Source organism: Fringilla coelebs, assembly GCF_963513975.1.
Source record: "Fringilla coelebs genome assembly, chromosome: 3".
Classification (NCBI taxonomy): domain Eukaryota; kingdom Metazoa; phylum Chordata; class Aves; order Passeriformes; family Fringillidae; genus Fringilla; species Fringilla coelebs.
In genome coordinates this window covers 9,759,052-9,776,985 of record NC_140030.1, presented here as the reverse complement: position 1 = coordinate 9,776,985, position 17,934 = coordinate 9,759,052, and the positions used below count along the sequence as shown (strand labels likewise).

Below are 17,934 nucleotides of genomic sequence, written 5' to 3'. Positions count from 1 at the left end.
TTACAGGTATTAGAATGAAAGAAACAAATAACCTTTCAGAGTGACTGGTTGGCACAGTGTGGGGCTGTTTATGAGACTGGTGACAAAACAACATGTTAGCAGATAAAGAGATTTCTGAAGGCTCCAGTGCAAAAACCTTCCACAGATGAAACCAACCAAAAGAACTACAATTACCACTGCTTTCGGCAGAGCTGAATACAAAGATATCCATAAAATACTTTCTACAGAAAACAGTTCTGAATAAAAGCAGTATCAAGTTTCTTAGAAATAAAGTTCTATGGTCATTAAAAATACTACAGCAAAATAACAAGTTAACAAGTATGTTAACAATTTTCTTCTAATTGACACCAATATTGGAATACATCTTAACAGTGGCAGAGGTAGTGGAAGCAGGGAAAATGTGGGGAAAGAAAAGTATAGGATGGAGGCTGTTTCCTTTCCATCCTTAGTCAAAGCTGCGCAGAAAGCAGAGCAGAATATTATCCCTGTAAGAATAACCAGGTTGCCCAGAAACCCAGGAGTCACTAGCCTCTTTCAGTAGCGTAATAGAAGTGGCAGGCAGCACTTAAAAATTTGTAGGTCTGATACTTTTCCCCATGCATGGCCTGAATTAAGACCATCTTTACTCATCCCAGCGGCCTCTTCTAAGTACCTAACCATGCCATTTGTCTGGTAGATGCAGTGAATATTTTAGTTCTTCATGCTCTCTCTGATGTGCATTTGGTTCACTCCTTTCCTCAGACCAAGTCTCAGGTCCCCCAGGCACCTATGCTGCATATGGCTTTTGGCTCACTCTTAGAGGAAACTTGGACTCTTGAACAGAGAGTTGTTCCAAGTCTTACTTCCTATATGCTATATAATGTTTGAGCTAGTTCGTATCACTTGTTCAGAGACTAGAACTTGCTCCTTGAGTCCCAAAGGCAGTATAGATTAATAGATTTATCCATAAATTCAAGATTGTTTTAAACATGTCCCCTTGAATTCATTTGCTGGGAAATCAATATGAGGCTATAACTTGTGGTGGGTCTCTGCTTACAGCAAATACCTGCCACATTCTTCACAACAGATGCATGGTATAGACATTTGACCTTTGTTACTTCTCCAAGTTTGTGGTGGATCTGCTACTCATGTACTTGATCCTCTCACTCTGACAAGGCTCAGCTTAGCAGGGGACCCTTCTTCAGCCACTCCAAGATGTGCATCTTATTCTTCTAACAGCTGCCACAATCATGCTGTCAAAACATGAATGGTTATAATCATAACATCAATTCCTGCATATTGGGAAAACCTCTATGGTTTGGTATGACAGAGGTATTCACATGAAAAGCATAGAAGAGGAAAGGTGCAGAACCAACTGAGAAGGCTTCAATTGCTAGAAAACTTCAGGGAATTTTAGGATGCCTCATGGTTGCAATCAGAATGAGGATGCATTTGCGTGCAGGAATACCATGAAACTTTTCTGTCTATGTATGATGATATATTACAATAATGATGCAGCAAATTGCTTGTAAACCATTTACCAATGGGTAGGCAAAGTGTTAGAGATGACAATCTAAAGCCATATTAATTTAGCCACAAGAGAATCACAAAGTAACTCAAGTTGGAGGGGACTTTGGGAGGTCTCTAAAACCTACTTCTCTAAACAGAGGCAAGCTTTAAATCAGATGGTGTCGCTCAAGAATTTGCCCAGTTGGCTCTTGCAAACACCAACACAAGTTTTTATTCTGTCCCAGATTCCCTTAATGCCTTGAATGGATAATGAAACCAGGGAAAGGGTGATGAGATGTATGTGTATATTTCCATGTCTAAGGCCTAGGACCAGAACCTAGAATTTTTGGCCCTGACAGACTTTCTCTGTGATACTGGGTAAAAAATTGTAAAGAAGCTCTGGTTAATGTTGTACAGACAAGCTTCATTCTGATCTGACTCAGATTTATTAGTGAATAATTTTCTTGTCTGCATGTTTTTTCAATGATATTTTTGTGTAGATTTTAATAGATAAAAATATAGCTTTGTCCTACAGGATCCCAGAGTGCTTCTCAAGTTATACACCTAACTGTCCAAAGCCTACTCCTGCTGAGGCCAACAGGCATTTTGCTATTGATTTCATTTGGGCCAGGATTTGGCTGTGTAGAAATGGAATATGAGCAATTCCGTATGTCCGCATGGCCTTTAATAAATTCTGGTTTCCCACCTGGGCAATAAATCTGCCAGCAGAAGAGTAGTAATTTTGGTGTCACTTACTGAACAACTAAATATTTTAATATAAATTTTGAAAGGTATTGGTAGGCCATAATGGCAGTTGCTCTAAAAGTATCAATAGCACAATTTAGAGCCAGAGGTGGAAGATGGTGTGTGTGGATGTGGATAAGTGTGTAGAATCTCTGGATATGCAGCAAACTATGCATGTACTTTTAAATCACTTAATAAAAAATCAGCTCTAGTTGGTTGCATAATCTAAAATTCTGGAACATTTTTGCTGTCCTACGTCTGCAAAAGTTTTTCATTTAGGAACACACACGTTTCTTGTCAATGTTATTTCTACAATCACTTAGTTAGAGCAGGGCATATTGTTCTCTCAATTTCTTGTTAAAATGTTTCACGTAATTAAACTTTTACAACCAGTTCTGCTCTATGTCTGATACCTGCTGTAAATTATAAAGAGAAACCCCTCTAGCATTTATGAGAATTCAGATGATGAAGACTACAGAGAAAAAGAAAAGAAAGAAGCAGTGTCACTGAGCCCCAAATAGTTGCTGTTTCCCTGTTATCTCCCACACAATTTGATTTAATGAAATAGAATATTTCCTGTTATATAAACTAGACTGAAAAGAAGCCAAAACAGAACTAATAATAGTACAAATTATTATATTGCAAACATTTCATAAGTTGCAACACAATTGAAATAATTGTGGTTTTTTCTATATTTCTTAGCTTATATTTCCCATGTAGCTTACTACATGGGAAATAAATTTTCTAGATTCAGAAAGAAAACAGCAACCACAACCAAACAAGAAAAGGAATCGAAATTAAAGAGACATCTGGTTGTATGTGCTTGTGTCATGTGATGCACACACACACAAACAGAAACAACCTCTTCCTGTGTCAAAATACTGCCCGAGATTCAAAGGGGTGCTTGAGACACAGATAAGTTCCAGTAGGAGCAATTTTGAGAGCAGTGTTCTGCTTCCAAGCCCTCCCCAGACCAACTGTGGGATGACTGCAAGATGGCACATCAATTACAGGATGGAGAGCTTTAATCCAGTTGGCAGCAATGCTGCTAAGAGACTTGGAAATCTCCTCTAACCTCTAACCACAGTTTAGTGTGCAAACTATTGTGTTTGCTCTTGGGAAGCTTCACTCTTGCCAATAAGAGCCAGTATTTGTACTATTTGGCATATTTATTATTCAGTTAACCCATTCCTTATAAGTAAATCCTTTTTTAGCATTTAAAATCCTTCCAAGAATAATGGATGATGGACAGAAATAAATAGACACGAGGGGGAAAAAAAAGAAAACAAAACTTTAAATCGCTCTTCTCCCATAACTTTATAATTTATTCTATTGTCTTTTGTTTCACAGGGTTGTTTGTGATGTTGATAATGAAGGGAAGCAACAATCAGTCAGTGTCTGAGAAATCTGGTTGTGTTTAAACATTTTTGTTAAAATTCAGGGGAATGAGTTGTGCAGTCTGACATCCAATAAAGATCAGGTCACCCATAGGCTCTGGTTTCCTTGTGAATGAAGGTGAAAGGGCTCTGCAGCCAACATCTTTTTTACTGGGATGCTCAGTAGAACATATTAACAGGGATTTTTATACCTTTGGTTCCCCTGGGCAGGGCAACATATGCAGATCAGTTCTATTCAGAATCAAAACATATTTTATAGTTCACAGGGAACTATTCTATCTCTTATTCTAAGAACTTTTGCTGTAATTGTGATGTCTGAAAGCTCTGAAGAGAAAAGAGATAACCACTTGCTGATAGATAGGTGTGTTTATAATACCCTGCTTGTGAGATTCTGATTTCCAGGTTAAAGATAAGAATCTGATAAATATCTGATAAGAATCATTATCTGATAAAAATCATTACTGGTGAAGTTACTCAGGTAATAATATTATCTATCAATAGGGATATCAAAGTCTGGGTGCTCCATTGCTTCATGTATGTACTCCATCACACCATGGAATGAAAAGAGCTCAGTTTTCCCATGAATGATCAAGCAAGAACCATATTACAGAGTGAATTGATTGTATCAAAACAGACATGCGCACAAACTTTCTAGTGTTGTTTGTCAAAAAGTTTATTCGCAAAGAGGCAACATTATTTCAGCCCGAGCATGCATTTCTCTAGGACTGTCTGTATAGTACACAACTGCAGCTCAACATATTTTCCACTTAAAAAAAGTCTTATTTTGTGAGGAACTTCTTCAACATCTTAAATTCATCTTTTAAACTGAGAATGCATTTAAATGGTCTAGGCTTCTGCCTAAGAGGGGAAAACTTTTTGACTCCTATCATACACAGTGATGGCCATGAAACCTTGACACTTGACTAAACTCATAATAAGTAAAACATAGAAAATTTAAAGTGAAACCAGAAATATCATGGGAAAACAGGTGAGAAAACCCTGTATTTCTGAAATATAAATTAGCCAGTAGAAAGAAAACTCATATAAAATTCTTGGTATAGTTGTCTGAAAACTGACACAGGCATAAATTAATTCTTATTAAAAAAACCTTTGTATTATCATCTGCAATTTTCCAGGAGTCAGATTTCTACATATGTTCATATTTCTATGTTGATTTTCAATTTTTGATGCCATTTTCAGAATTTAATTCATCTTTTTATACATGCTTTTTTCCTTACTTATCTATGAAGGTATCTCTATGCTGGGAATTAGATGTGTTTCCAAGTCTTCCTTCAACTGGCTTATGAATGTGACCTTTATCTTAAAACCTGTTTATTCTATGTATTCCATAGCTTTTGTGACTATTTACAATATGCATTGCACATTATTAACTTGATCCAACATATTGTGAAATTACAGAAAAGACTTCCCATTGACCTTGAAAATTGTTGGATTAAGCCTTATGCTCCAAGTAAAAGTAGTTGTAATGAATGACACAAAAATGTAATAAAGAACTCATTTATTGGCTTATTAAGCTTATTAAAATAACCTAGTGTAGATTATCAAGTTTTCATTTACAAATTCAGATTCAAACACATATATATACCTGAAGCTCCAGTATACTGATTGCTGTTATATTTAAATACATTTTGGTAGAAACTTGTTACTTCTCCTCTTCTACATGCCCATTCAGGTGTTCATGTGCTGCTGAATATTTTCCATAATCTCCTGAGGACTCACTTGCTCAGTGTCAAGTTGTTCATTAGTGAAGTGTTGCATTTCTTTCCATTTCTTGGAGCCTTTCTCAATGCCTTGCTGAATCAGTATGTGTGTCATTTCCACTTTATTCCTGAGTGCCTGTTTGCTTTTTTGGGGCATTTGGTAAATGGACTGCCAGTCACATGGGCACCTGTATTCTCAGCTCCCCTTGACGAACAGCTACATACGGCTTTATGCTCTCAGATGTTACTTGCTCAAGCCAGCGAAGAAGCTCTGAGAGATATTGCAGGAAAGCAGAGTAATTTTCTATAGTTAGATCAATTAACCTTTTGGCTTCAATGATTAGCTTTTCTTGGGACTGACTAAGCTGCCCATAGATCTCCCGGAGTTTTTCTTTGAGTTGCTTGTTATGTTCATCGATTTTCCTCTTAGCAGCTGCAGACCAATATCGGATTTTTTCCTGAGCAGCAGATGAGAGTTCCATGATCTTCTGTTTTCCTTTTCCTTCAAAATCAGTTATAAGGTCATAATATTCCTGACTGTAGATATCTACCAATTCTCTTACTTGGTCTGTCAGGCGTGTAGCAATGCCAGCAAGATCTCCAACACGCTGGTTGTGCCAATCTACAAGAAGATCTATGATATTCTTCAGCCACCCCAGTACTTTTTCTTCCACCTCATAGTATTTCACTGACAATCCAAGTGTAGTTGGATCAAAATATTCCTCCCGCAATGACTTTACATAGAGGAGGAGCTGGTGCAGCTTTTTTGAAAGGTCCTGGAATGTCTTCTGGCTAAAGTCTTTGAACTGAGAAATGTATTTTTTAACATCTTTTGTCAAAGATCTCAGCTTCTGGGCAAAGTCTGAAGCCATTACATCTTTGTACAGCTGCTGTGTTTCAACTTTGATGTCTTCAAAAGTTTTGGATTGCAAGCTTCTAACCATTTCTTCTACCTTCTGAAAAACTTGTTGCACTGCTTGTTTCAGTTGCATCAGCCTTCCTGCAAAGTCAGCTTCCTGAAGAGTAGCAAATGTCTGCCTGATTTTGTTCTGCAAATCTTTCAGCATTTCTTTAATTTGATCAAGTACATTACGGCCTCTAAGAATTGTTTCAGAAGCAGGAAGTCTGACTTCCAGCTCATTGATAGCTGCAATCAAGGCATCAAAGTACTCCTGAAGTTTTGAAAGGCATACATCAGCAGTTTTTGCTACCTTCTCTGTAGTCATGAGGTATATTTCTGCACCACTGTACTTTTCAGACAGCCCAGGGACCTGAAATTTTGTGGTTTTCAGGAATTCAGTGGCTGAGTCAATTACGTGTTTTATTTTCTGGTGGTACTCTTCTATTATGTCAATTAAAACATTCAAAACTTCTGCTTTTATTCTTTGATAGTCAAACTGTTCAGCCTGATCTGCTGCTCTTCGATAAAGCCTTTTAGCTTTGAACTTCAGCTCCTGATATTTGTCAGAGGCCTCATTGGCAGCTGTGCGAAGCTGAGCATCTATTTCATCTATTTGATTTGCAGCAAAAGTGTATGCTTTTTCAGCATTATTCTGCATGATATTCTTCATCTTTAAGGTGGCAGCACTAATTTCCAGTCCTGTATGCTCCTTATGGTACCGATTAACATATCTATAGACTGCATTTGTCATTTTAGGCACTCTTGCTTTCAGACCCAACAGCAAGTCTTTGGCAGCATCCTCGTCCCAGTTGAATTTCATTTGAATCTGGTCAGGTTCTTTGAGGGATATCTCACCTTTTAGTATGTCAATGTCATTCTGGGGAGCAGACTGAAAATAAAAAACAGGATAAGAAAACTCCAATATCATTTATGAGAGCATTTTAACATTCTCATTATTGCATCTTTAATTTTATCATTTATTAAGACAAGCACTCTCCAATTTTTTGTCCACTGTCTGTTTGCTGTCTGTTTGCTCTCATCTTGAAAGGTTATTTTGGAAGAAATTATCTTGTACCAAGCTATTTCAAGCTCCTTCAAAGTGCAAGACTAGAACATAACTTAGTCTGGTCTTCAATATCTGACTGCAAATAAGACTTTTGCTTCCTTTGTATTAAATGCCTATCATGTCTCATAAGGCAGGTGAATTACTTGGGAAAAGGAGGCTTTTGCTCATTCCTGAAATCAATTAAAGTGAATTCAAAAAGCATCTTTTTCATATGAAAATATTAGAGGATTTAATTTTTTAATCATTTAAATAAATGAGACAATTTAGACAGTTATTCAGAGTAGTTAATAAATCCTCAAATGAGAATATATTTACATGCATAGTTTTTCCATTTTTATAATAAATAGTGAATTATGAGTTGCTTCTGATCCCTAAATTAGTTTATAATTTTGGAACGTAAGATTTTAATTTAGAAATTATTGTAGTATGCCAATAATAAGAGCATGTATTGTAACAGACTTCGCATATGGTCTGACCTTTTCTGGTTGCCTTATTCCTATAATGGTCACTTATGTAGTAATTCCAAGTAGTCTGATGGCTATCTGTTAAACCTGGTGGGTAGCTTATCTAAAACTGACTTTGTGCATTCTTCACTTTCAGTGGATGTGCCTTCTTAACCATAGGAGATGGAAAAGAAAAAACTCTGTGAAGGGGTTGAAAACACCTCTTTACACAGATATTATTTTTAGTACTAGAAAGGCCAGTGTAGGAAATAAAACCTTTAATTACTGATAATACAGTTTTTATTTGGTGGTTAATTTATATCTCAAACACACACAAAATTGAAAAGGGAACTTTTCCTCTGACCACAGCAAACATTTTTGGTTTTTATTCCTCATATCAAGCTTACCTGAGTTTGGTAGTACACTCTGGCAAGGAAAGTTTCATCATCCGTTTCCACGACATAAGCAAGGGTCCCGGCTGAGGGTGAGGATATTGAGCCGGATGATTTCCTTTCATTCTCTTGGTAACGCACATGAACATCTGTGAAAGTTGGGCTGATGATGTCTAGTGATAAAGTGTCCTCCAGGGCTCTGCAACCACAGTGCACACACAGCTATGAAGCAATGCCGAAAGCACAAGCCCAGTGCTCTATGTCTGAACATAGTGCCACCTATAACTTCATATATATATATATATATATATATATATATATATATATATATACATATACATACATATATATGTAAGTAAACAATGCCTTTATGATGAAAAGAAAATGTTAGGTTTATTATCCACATTTCTTAGAATTTAGCCTGACACATTCAAAACTTCATGTCACTCCAATTTTCCTGTTTTAGATAAAACTATATTGAGCTCTGTTGTGAATTTTTATTAAATTAGGGCAGGTAAACAAAGTCTGTAACTGTACCATTGTCAGCTTTCTACAGATTTCTAGAAAGTGACTGCAATTTTTTCACCAACACACGCATAGGCACTACTGTTTATCAGCATTTGTACTTGCCTTCACTGATTCAGTCCCTTGGATGTACCAACACAACACTTGCACATCAAAATAGGCAGTAAGAGAGACAAGTCTAATCCCTGGTGTGGGCACTTGTGAATAAAAATTACTCTGTAATGGCTTGTGGTGACAGAGGGATCCACTGGGAAGAAACCCAGCTATGTTGATGGTTAGATCTAGAACTGCTCTGATTACAAAATACTGTGTTTATGTCTCAGTGGTTTTCTGACGGGGGCTGGTGAGAAAAGCTGTTCTAGAAACCCTGAGAGGGAACAGCTGTCAAGTTACCTTGAGGGGGAAAAGGACACAGCCAATAATGGCAAGGTTGACATACAGGTTCTTATGAATTACTGCAAAGCACCCTGGGGCATTAGAGATCAAAGCAACAACACATCATCTGCAATTATGCGTATTATAAATTACATTATTAGAGCAAATCTTTACCGAAATCCTGAAATAGTTAGATTTTCCTGGTAGTTTGCACTCAGGTCACGATGTGAAAAGCTGCCAGTTGTCTTCACAACAAACACACCTTCTTTATATTCATAGTTTGAAACAACTGTGAAAAAGATTTCAAATGTGTATATTACCAACAAAAAATACAAAAGACATATCCATTCTATGTTAGATGGTCAGTTTTGGGGTATTTCACTGATATGTCAAATTATGCTTCAAGAAACTGAATGCCCATAATGTCCCACATAAAAAGACATGAAAACATTTGTTTGACTGGAGCATTTTAAAATTCACATTATATCTTAACATAGATATGACACACACACATATATATATATAGTTATCAGCCTTCAGGGTGACTGACTGAGACTCTGATAGTAATTTATGCAAAAATGCCACTGCTGATAAAAGAAGTGTCATCTAACATCAATGCTAAACAGACAGAGACACCTTCATATGCAATGCCCTGGGGAAAAAAATTCTGGAAAAGCCTAGTCTACGATAATTTTTTCCCTCAAAATCACGGCATATAGAATTTTAATGTCTTACCATTGAGGTCATATTCCAGGAATTGCAATGTTGAGCTGCAGGTAGAGTCAATGGAATGTTCAAAAGAATCCTTCTTATTTGTCAAGTCTGTTCTCCAGGTGACGTTGTACAAAGGGGAAACAACTTTGAAAGATCCAGTCAAGGCACCAAATGATGGGATGTAAATTCCAGCAGGCAAGGATATTTTCAGAGGGGGGATCTCAATTTTCTGTTCAGGAATGGTAATTGCAGGCATTTCAAAATCTGCAATTTTATTAGCTACTTCATCTAGATCTACAGAGAAACTGCCAAATGAAACACTCTTTGGTAAAGTGAATTGAGACATAGTTATTTGATATTCAGGTATTGTCACCTCAAAAAATGGCATTTTATATTCTTCTAACGTAATATAATTTGCTCCTACATCCACTTTGGGGAATCTCAGCTTTGGCAGTGTGGGTAAATGGACATCAAATGGCATTGTGCTTAGTGTCTGTGGAATTTTTATGTTGCGCAAGTCAACAGTGTATGCTGGGACCTGGAGAGTGGTGAAGGGAAGGCTGAACTCTGGAGTGCTGAGGACAGGGCTTGGAGCCTTTAGGTGTAACCCAGGAACAGTGACAGTGAAGCCGTCGGTCAGCTTATTCACAGGTATGGGGAAAAAGTAACCATCCTCACTCTTGGTGTACACGAGGGACGCCGAGCCATTCAAGTACTGCTTCCTGTCAGCACTGGTAGTGACGTCCAGCTTCAAAATATCCCATAAGCTCTTCTCAGAAATGGGACACTTGATGACTTTGAGGAAGTCCATGTGTCCTTCCAAAGAACCAGAAATATCAAATTTTGCCTTTGAGTGTTCATTTGATAACTGCATATCATGACTGAGAGATAGTGAGTGAATTTGGCCTTCACCCTTCCAGCCAGCTTTCTGGTTTGCAGGACTGATTTTCACCACAACAGCCTCATTAACTGATGCCATGCCCAGGAAAGGATTTGGCTGAATGGCTTGAATCTGAAGATCTGCTGATACATCCCAAGGAGCCAGCTCTAAGGTTGCTTTGCATCTCTGAGTCCCCGTTGTTGTGAAACGAGATGTACATTGTGCATAGTTTTTCCCATTGTGCTCCCAGACTGCATAAATACGACGGGCAGATGCTTCAACTGCAAGTAATTCTTTGATTTCAATCATCCAGAGTCCATCTGCTTTAGAGTGGGCCTCGAATCTGAGGGATGACCGAGCTCCATTAGCATTTAAATAGGCATTTACCTCATGGTCTAAACTCCCAGAATATGCATTTCCAGTGTAAAATACTCCGTCAATATCCCCAGTTGTAGAAGATTCTACTGATATGTAATATGTAAGGCTCTCTAAAGCAAATTTGTGAGCAATTTCTCCCTTAGCACTGGTACCATATTTGGGAGTATTAAAATCATACATTAATTTTATCCCTGAGGAAAGAGTGGGTTTAGATTTTGTATTTCCAGAAAGTTCTTGGCTGAAATTCATTTTTAAAACTGGTGTGTCAACTTCTATATTTGTTGCCACGGAAGCTTCCATCATCCTCTTTAAGAGAGTGATAGTGCTATCATGGTTTCCTCCTAGATATTTGTTATTGCTCAGGGACAATTCTGTGGCCAGCTTCAACCCCCTTTTTCTTGTCAAACTTGTCGAACCATCCAGCTTAAATTGCAAAGCCTCAATGACAGAAGAGGATGAGACACTGAGATGTCCAACAATATCTGACTGATTGAACAGCCCAGCATTTGCAGTTAAAGTGATTACACTGGATTTAAATGAGAAGGCATAAGTAATGTTGCCCATGGCAGGAATTAAGATGTTGTTTGCTGAGCTGTTGATTCTGAATCTAGGAAGCTTTAGAGTGCGTAGATCCTGGGGGATATGAAGGACTGGAAGCTCAAAAGAAGGCACAACTAGTGTGTAAGATGGAACTGAAAAGCCAATTATTGGGACTGTGAATCCTCTTGTGCTTATTTCTTTTGGAAGCGTGAAACCAAAGGCTGGCATCTCGGCAGTGAAAGGAGAAACTTCAATATTCACAACTGGAATGGTGTATCCTGGAATGGTGAGGGTCCGTGGTATTTTGTTCAGTGATGTTTGTATTTTGTATTTGTCCAGTTTTGTTTTGGCTTCATTATATGACTTTGTAAGAAAATCTAAAGCTGCATTTCTCCCTTTCTCAAAATGCTTGTTGAATAAAAGGATGTTCTTATTAAGTACTTCATGTACTTTTGCTAAGGGAAGTGGGATTGCATGCATGTCTTTGTTTTTATCATACTGAGCATTCAAATTTAAATCAAAGGATTGTCTTGTTGTCTTCAGTAATTCCTTCAGGCCTACCTGTTCCCACAGTGAATAATCTTTCAGCTGAGGAGTTTTGATTCCAGTGTAGGGAATCTGAATCTGAGGAATGCTTAGAGGAATGTTTAGGAAGTCCAGGTTAGCATCTCCATTCATTTCAATATGAGCTTCAATTCTGTCATCATTGCTGCCAGCAGACATATTATGGGAATATCTGTACTGATTGAATCTGCCAGTAGCTTGCCAGTTGACCTGCTGGACAGAAGAACTGAGGGCAAACCCATAGTTATTCAGGAAGTCAATTTTGCCAGTTAGTTTCATTGGGAAGCTGATTTTCACATTTCCATCATTGTTTGTTGAAAGACGAATTTCAGAAGGGCTTGCCAAGAAGGAAAGGTCATTATTTACAGTTCCAGTGATCCGTCCATGGAGCCGAGCATTGTGAGAGCCTGTTAATTCTACTTTCATTCCTAGAAGCTCTCCTGTGCCTTGCACATTCAGAAGGCTACGTCCCACACGCTGTGACTCCATTTCAGACTGAATCTGAAGCGCTGCAGACATTAAGGAATGACATTCATATTTCATAGCTTGGTTGACTTTCAGGTACTTATCATTTATTCTGTTGTTGGCAGAAAATGTAATACTGGGGCCCTCAATCTTGAAAGTGGCGAGTGAATCATGAGTACCTTCATCGGAGAAATTAGGTGAAGCCCATTTCCAGTTTCCTCTGCCAGCAGAGGTAAATGATATGTATCCTGCTTCTACCTCTGTTGTCATGTTATTGATCAGATCAGCCTGGCTAGAGAAATCAGCTTGTGGAATATTCAGTCTGTGAGAATATGCCATTCCGCTCTGCAACCAAATTTTTCTTTGAAGCTTGACCATTAAGTTATTCTGTAGTTCTACTGAATTTTTCTTTGTATTTACGTTTGCTCTAGTTTCAGCTTCACCTTCTACTGAGGTCCCTAAAAATACCACTTCATTGGTGTGATCAACTTTAAGGAATCTATGGTTGACTTTCACGGCATTTTTAAGGTTCAGCTGTTTCATGTCAGGGGCCAGCAGACGTGAATCTGCAGTAACACTAAAAACTAGGAAGTCTAATTTGGATGTTGTTGTAGCTGAAATGGAGGTAACAAATTCTGGACTGTTTGCAGATGTTGTGGTATTACGAAGCTCAACTTGTGAAGACAGTGTGAAGAATGGAGAGGCGACTCTGAAAGCACCAGACAACTTGCCAAATGTAGGGACAGTCACAGTATGTGGGATACGTGGGAGCTGGAACTCTGGTATCTTCATGTTAGGAATCTGGAGCTCATTTAAATTTAGCTTTGGAATCAAAAATTCTGGTATTTGGAACTGAGGCATTTGTATTTCTGGGAAAGAAATATCAGAAAAAGGCATATCTCTCATCTTCAGATCTTTCAAATAGACATCAATAGATGGGAACTGAAATTCCGCAGATATGAATTTGTCTATTGTTCTCACAATCAGAAGCTTAACTTCAATCAAGTCAATTGTGAAGGAAGGAATTTGAAAGGTATTTAGAATTTTAAATTCTGGGGTAGTAAATTTCATTGGGATTTTCATGTCCTTTAGTCTCTTTATATTGATCTCATAGGAGGGGATACGGAGATCAGTCAGTGGGACAATGAATTCTGGCGTTCGAAATGTTGCTTCCCGAAGACTTCGGAGACTAACCTCAAAGGCAGGTATAGTGACTATAACTGCCCTGATTTCAGGGACTTTAAATCCAGTTTCAATGAACTGTTTTACATTTTCAGCCCAATTTTTTAGATCATACTCTTCAGCCAACATAGTGATTTTTTTGGAAGCTGTGTTCCATTGGTCAGAGATGTATATGACAACAGAATTGTAGAATTGGCTTATCTTCTGAAGACACCACTGGAGTTCCTGAGAAATATCCATTTCAGAAATCCTCTCTCGCAGGTCTTCCAGATGTTCATTTACCTTGGCTTTGAGATTAGCAAATGTTGTTGAGTCTATGAGCTCCTTTAGCCAGTTAATTACTGCAGCAAGCTTCATGTCCTTTAGCTGTTCCATGTATTTTGAAATCACAGTTCTAAAATCTCTTATATACTGCTTCAGTGCTTCTGCTTTCTGTGGAAGTTCTAGATTTCTGAGTTCCTCATTTATTTTCTGAGTCACTTCTCGAATTCTGTTATTTGTGTCATCTACAAATTGGTCATAATCAAAAGCCTTGAGCTTTTTAATAACCATGTCAAGGAACTTGTTGACTTGCTTTATCATCTTTTCATAATCAAAGGTTTGCACTTTCTTGACAGCATCATCAACAAAAGCAACAACTTTATCAAAGCATGACTTCACATCAGCATTTTGCAGGTAGATGGTCAGTTTCTGGACAGTTTCTTTTATTCTGTACGTTTTAAGCAGTTCTATCATTCTGTCAATTAAAAAATATATCTGCTTATCAATTTCATATTTCATAATCAATTTGTGCATATGACCACGGAAAGCACTGATCTTCTCAGATAATTCATATTCCTCTATCCAATTTAGAATAAAGTCTTTGATTTGTTCAAGAATTTCATTAATTTTTTCGATTGGCAATGATTGCTTTAATTTTTCTAAACATTCTTTAGCATCAAACGCTTTAATCTGTCGTTTCAAATTTTCCGCAACGCTTCTGAGATCAATATTCTGAATCTGAATCTTGAATGATTCTAGTTTTTCCTGTATTTTTGCTGTAATCTCGTACTCATCATCAAGATTTTTAATCCAAGCCAAAGTGCTGCTTCCGATTTTGTTAGGATCATATTGTTGGAAAAAACCCCACAATTTTTCAATGATGTTGATTACAGTTGTTCTTACCTGATATTTGTTATCTAGAGCTGTCACTGTTTCAACTATTTGTTCAAGAAGCTGTGCAATAAGTGCTTTAATGTTGTACTGCTCATACCAGTCTGTGAGGTATTGCTCAACTTCTATCAGATAGATCTGCAGCTGAGACAGTACTTCTTGAAGCTTGTCCATGGCTTTTTCCAGCATAATTTGTAGATCATCAGATGTTATTCTGTAGTCCTTTGTGAAAGCAACAAGATTATTTTTCATGCTGCTAACTTTGCCTTTGATATCTATTTTGTCCATGTAATCGTTAATGTCCTGTGGCAGTTTGTTCAAAGTTGCCTTGTATTTTTTCATGTGTTGTTCTATATCTATGCTCTTCAGATAACGTTGCATGGCCTGCAGTGTGGATAGAATGGTGCCTCTGAGTTTTTCAAAGTAAACTGGCAAATTTTCCAAGAAGGGTAGGCTAATAACATGCATATCTTTATTTTTGTCATACTTCACAAAGCCAGAGATGCTGAATTCTTGAGGCTCTGATATGCTGTTCCTGAGACCAAACAGATCAATTAAATTAACTTCTTCAGATGTTAATGGTAGTATGACTGATGTGTCCATTACAGAGAGATCTGCTAAAGCTCTTCCATTAAGTTCCACACCGATCTTTTCTGCATTATTGTAAGAGCTGAAATCTTGTGAATATACATTATTGTTTAGCTGACTTTTCAATTTCCAAGAACTTGACTGCTCTGATGGAGTAAAAAGCATCTGAACTTTGTTGTCAAGCAGGGTAGTGTACCTTCCTCTAGACTTCAGGCTATGGCTGCTAGAGCCTCTGTAATCATGGGAGAAGGTGAAAGCAAGAGGCTCTGCTTTAAACAGCAATTTGCTGTACAAGTCTCCTGTGTGCTCACCCACAGCAACCAGCTTTCCATTAGCATTGGTGTGTACGTCAGCCGTGATGACAAACGGGGCCATAGTGGAACGCACAGCATTGCTGAAACGGAGAGGTTTGGAATCACAGTTTGTGTTCATGGTAACTGAGGAAGAAAGTCCTGCCACATCCAGATGAACTCTGTGACTCACTGCTGCGCCTTGAACGTTTGCCACGGTGTCTGTTTTCAAGTCTGCAGTTAGACCGGCACATGTAAGGGTGTAGGTGTGCCTTATTTCATCTGCTCCATGGGCTCCTCTGACATTGCCACCCAAGTTCATATTCAGAGGCTCGAGAAGGAGTTCTGCTTTGTTGGAAACTTCCGTTTTAGTGTATTTAAGATTGTTGCTCAGTTTAGCTGTTAGTGAGCTAGGCTCCAGTTGAAGGTCAAAAACATGTTTGTGGAACTTGTCAAAGCCGAAGCTGTTGTCTAATTTTGAAACAAATGTTAAGGATAAGCCCGGAATATTCAAATCATTTGTGTACTCCACCTTAATCTCTTTGAATGATCCCTGCAAATTATTTGAAAACTTGAGTCCTTCTCTATTAACTCTGAAATTTAAAACATGTTTGTTGTCCATACCCAGAACGGTACTCTGATATTCACTTCCCAGCGTTACTTCTGTTAGGCTCACTCTTCCACCTACATTGAACTTTGCATTGTTTTTCCCATAGCGCCCGGAAGAGGACAGTGACATGGAGCCTCCAGCAGTGTCGAGCTTGGCATTCATTTCACTCTGCATTGCCAAGGGACTAAACTGCATGTTGGTGGTTGCGCTGCTGGCTAGACCATACCGATTGACATTGAGTGATGACTTATGTGCAGCTCGATTCTTCTGATCAGTCAGGGAGATATCAGTGTTGAAAACAAGGTCCTGGGAATTGAGAGAACCTGCAAACACGGCAAAATACTGGATTTGTTTGTAAGTGGCTTGGTATTCGGATCGAAGTGCTGCCATCTTCTTTGACAAAATTATTTCAAGCTTGTTGACACCTGCGGTATGTTGATACTTCCCGTTGGTTTCAGATGACATTTTCAGCTGGCTGTTTTCACACTTCAGTGAAGCTGTGTTCTTTAACAGCCCATTTTGTATATCAGAAACTGAAGTAATGGAAAAGGAACCATCACTGTATCTGCCAGATATCTGATTGGTAGCCTGAAGGTAAGAAGATTCCAACTTCAGATTTGATTTTCCTTCTAAAACCCGTCTCTTTTCGTTGTATGTGGTAGACAGAGTGTAAATGCTTCTTGCCGACACTGAAGCCACTTCCAGCTGCCCTTCCATATTGACATTATTGGTATTCATGTTATTTATCTTTTCAGAAACAATGTCACTGGAAAATGAAAACTGAGGACCCAGACTACTTGATGCTGTAAGTGATAAGGTGTAGTTTGCAACTGGAATAGGTTCATAATTCTTTCTGCCAGACAGCTTAAAAACTGATGTTAAGACTCTGTGCTCAAGGTGATTTTCGTATGCACAGATGAATCCATTTCTGTTATATGATGCTTCTCCAGAACCTTAAATAGGAAAGAAGAGACAAAAGGTAATTGTGTCTATACCTTTTCATCTTTGAGAACTTGTCTGATGCCACTGAACTTGCTATTGCTTGAGTTGTAATTACTGTTATGACATTTTGTTTTCAAGGCCTAAGTGCTTTGGTAAATACTGAATATTTCAGTAAAAATGGCTATTTTTTTGATATTTGAAGTTAAAGTTTTGAACTACAAATAAATTAAGTTTCTACACTACACTACTAAATATAATAATGGGAAATGACATAAAATTATGTTATTGTTTAAATTAAGAATATGGACTCAAGAATAGCTCATATCTAACATTCCTACATTTTAATGGTTTATTTATCATGCCTCAGTTATGGTGAGGAGTGTAGAAGAAAATGAAGTCAGGTTGTCCTTTGCTGTTTAAGAACCCAAACTGCAATTTTAGGGGAACCAACCTAAAAATACCATAATATGGCAATATATGGGCATAAGAAAAGATAAGACAATTTTATATACGTATATGTTTAAGAACCCAAACTGCAATTTTAGGGGAACTAACCTAAAAATACCATATTATGGCA

At 37.9% G+C, this 17,934-nt stretch overlaps 1 protein-coding gene across 1 annotated transcript in view; it reads right to left on the bottom strand.

Moving 5' to 3' along the window:
• Positions 1 to 4,277: 4,277 nt before the first annotated feature.
• APOB (apolipoprotein B) overlaps positions 4,278 to 17,934 on the bottom strand; it is a gene marked incomplete at its 5' end in the record, with an annotated part of 36,573 nt that continues 22,916 nt past the window's right edge. Inside the window, 5 exon segments of the mRNA XM_084203542.1 lie at positions 4,278 to 5,529; positions 5,531 to 7,140; positions 8,168 to 8,351; positions 9,227 to 9,341; positions 9,788 to 17,368. Of these exon segments, the coding sequence (XP_084059668.1) occupies positions 5,319 to 5,529; positions 5,531 to 7,140; positions 8,168 to 8,351; positions 9,227 to 9,341; positions 9,788 to 17,368 (9,701 nt within the window). The 3' untranslated portion in view covers positions 4,278 to 5,318.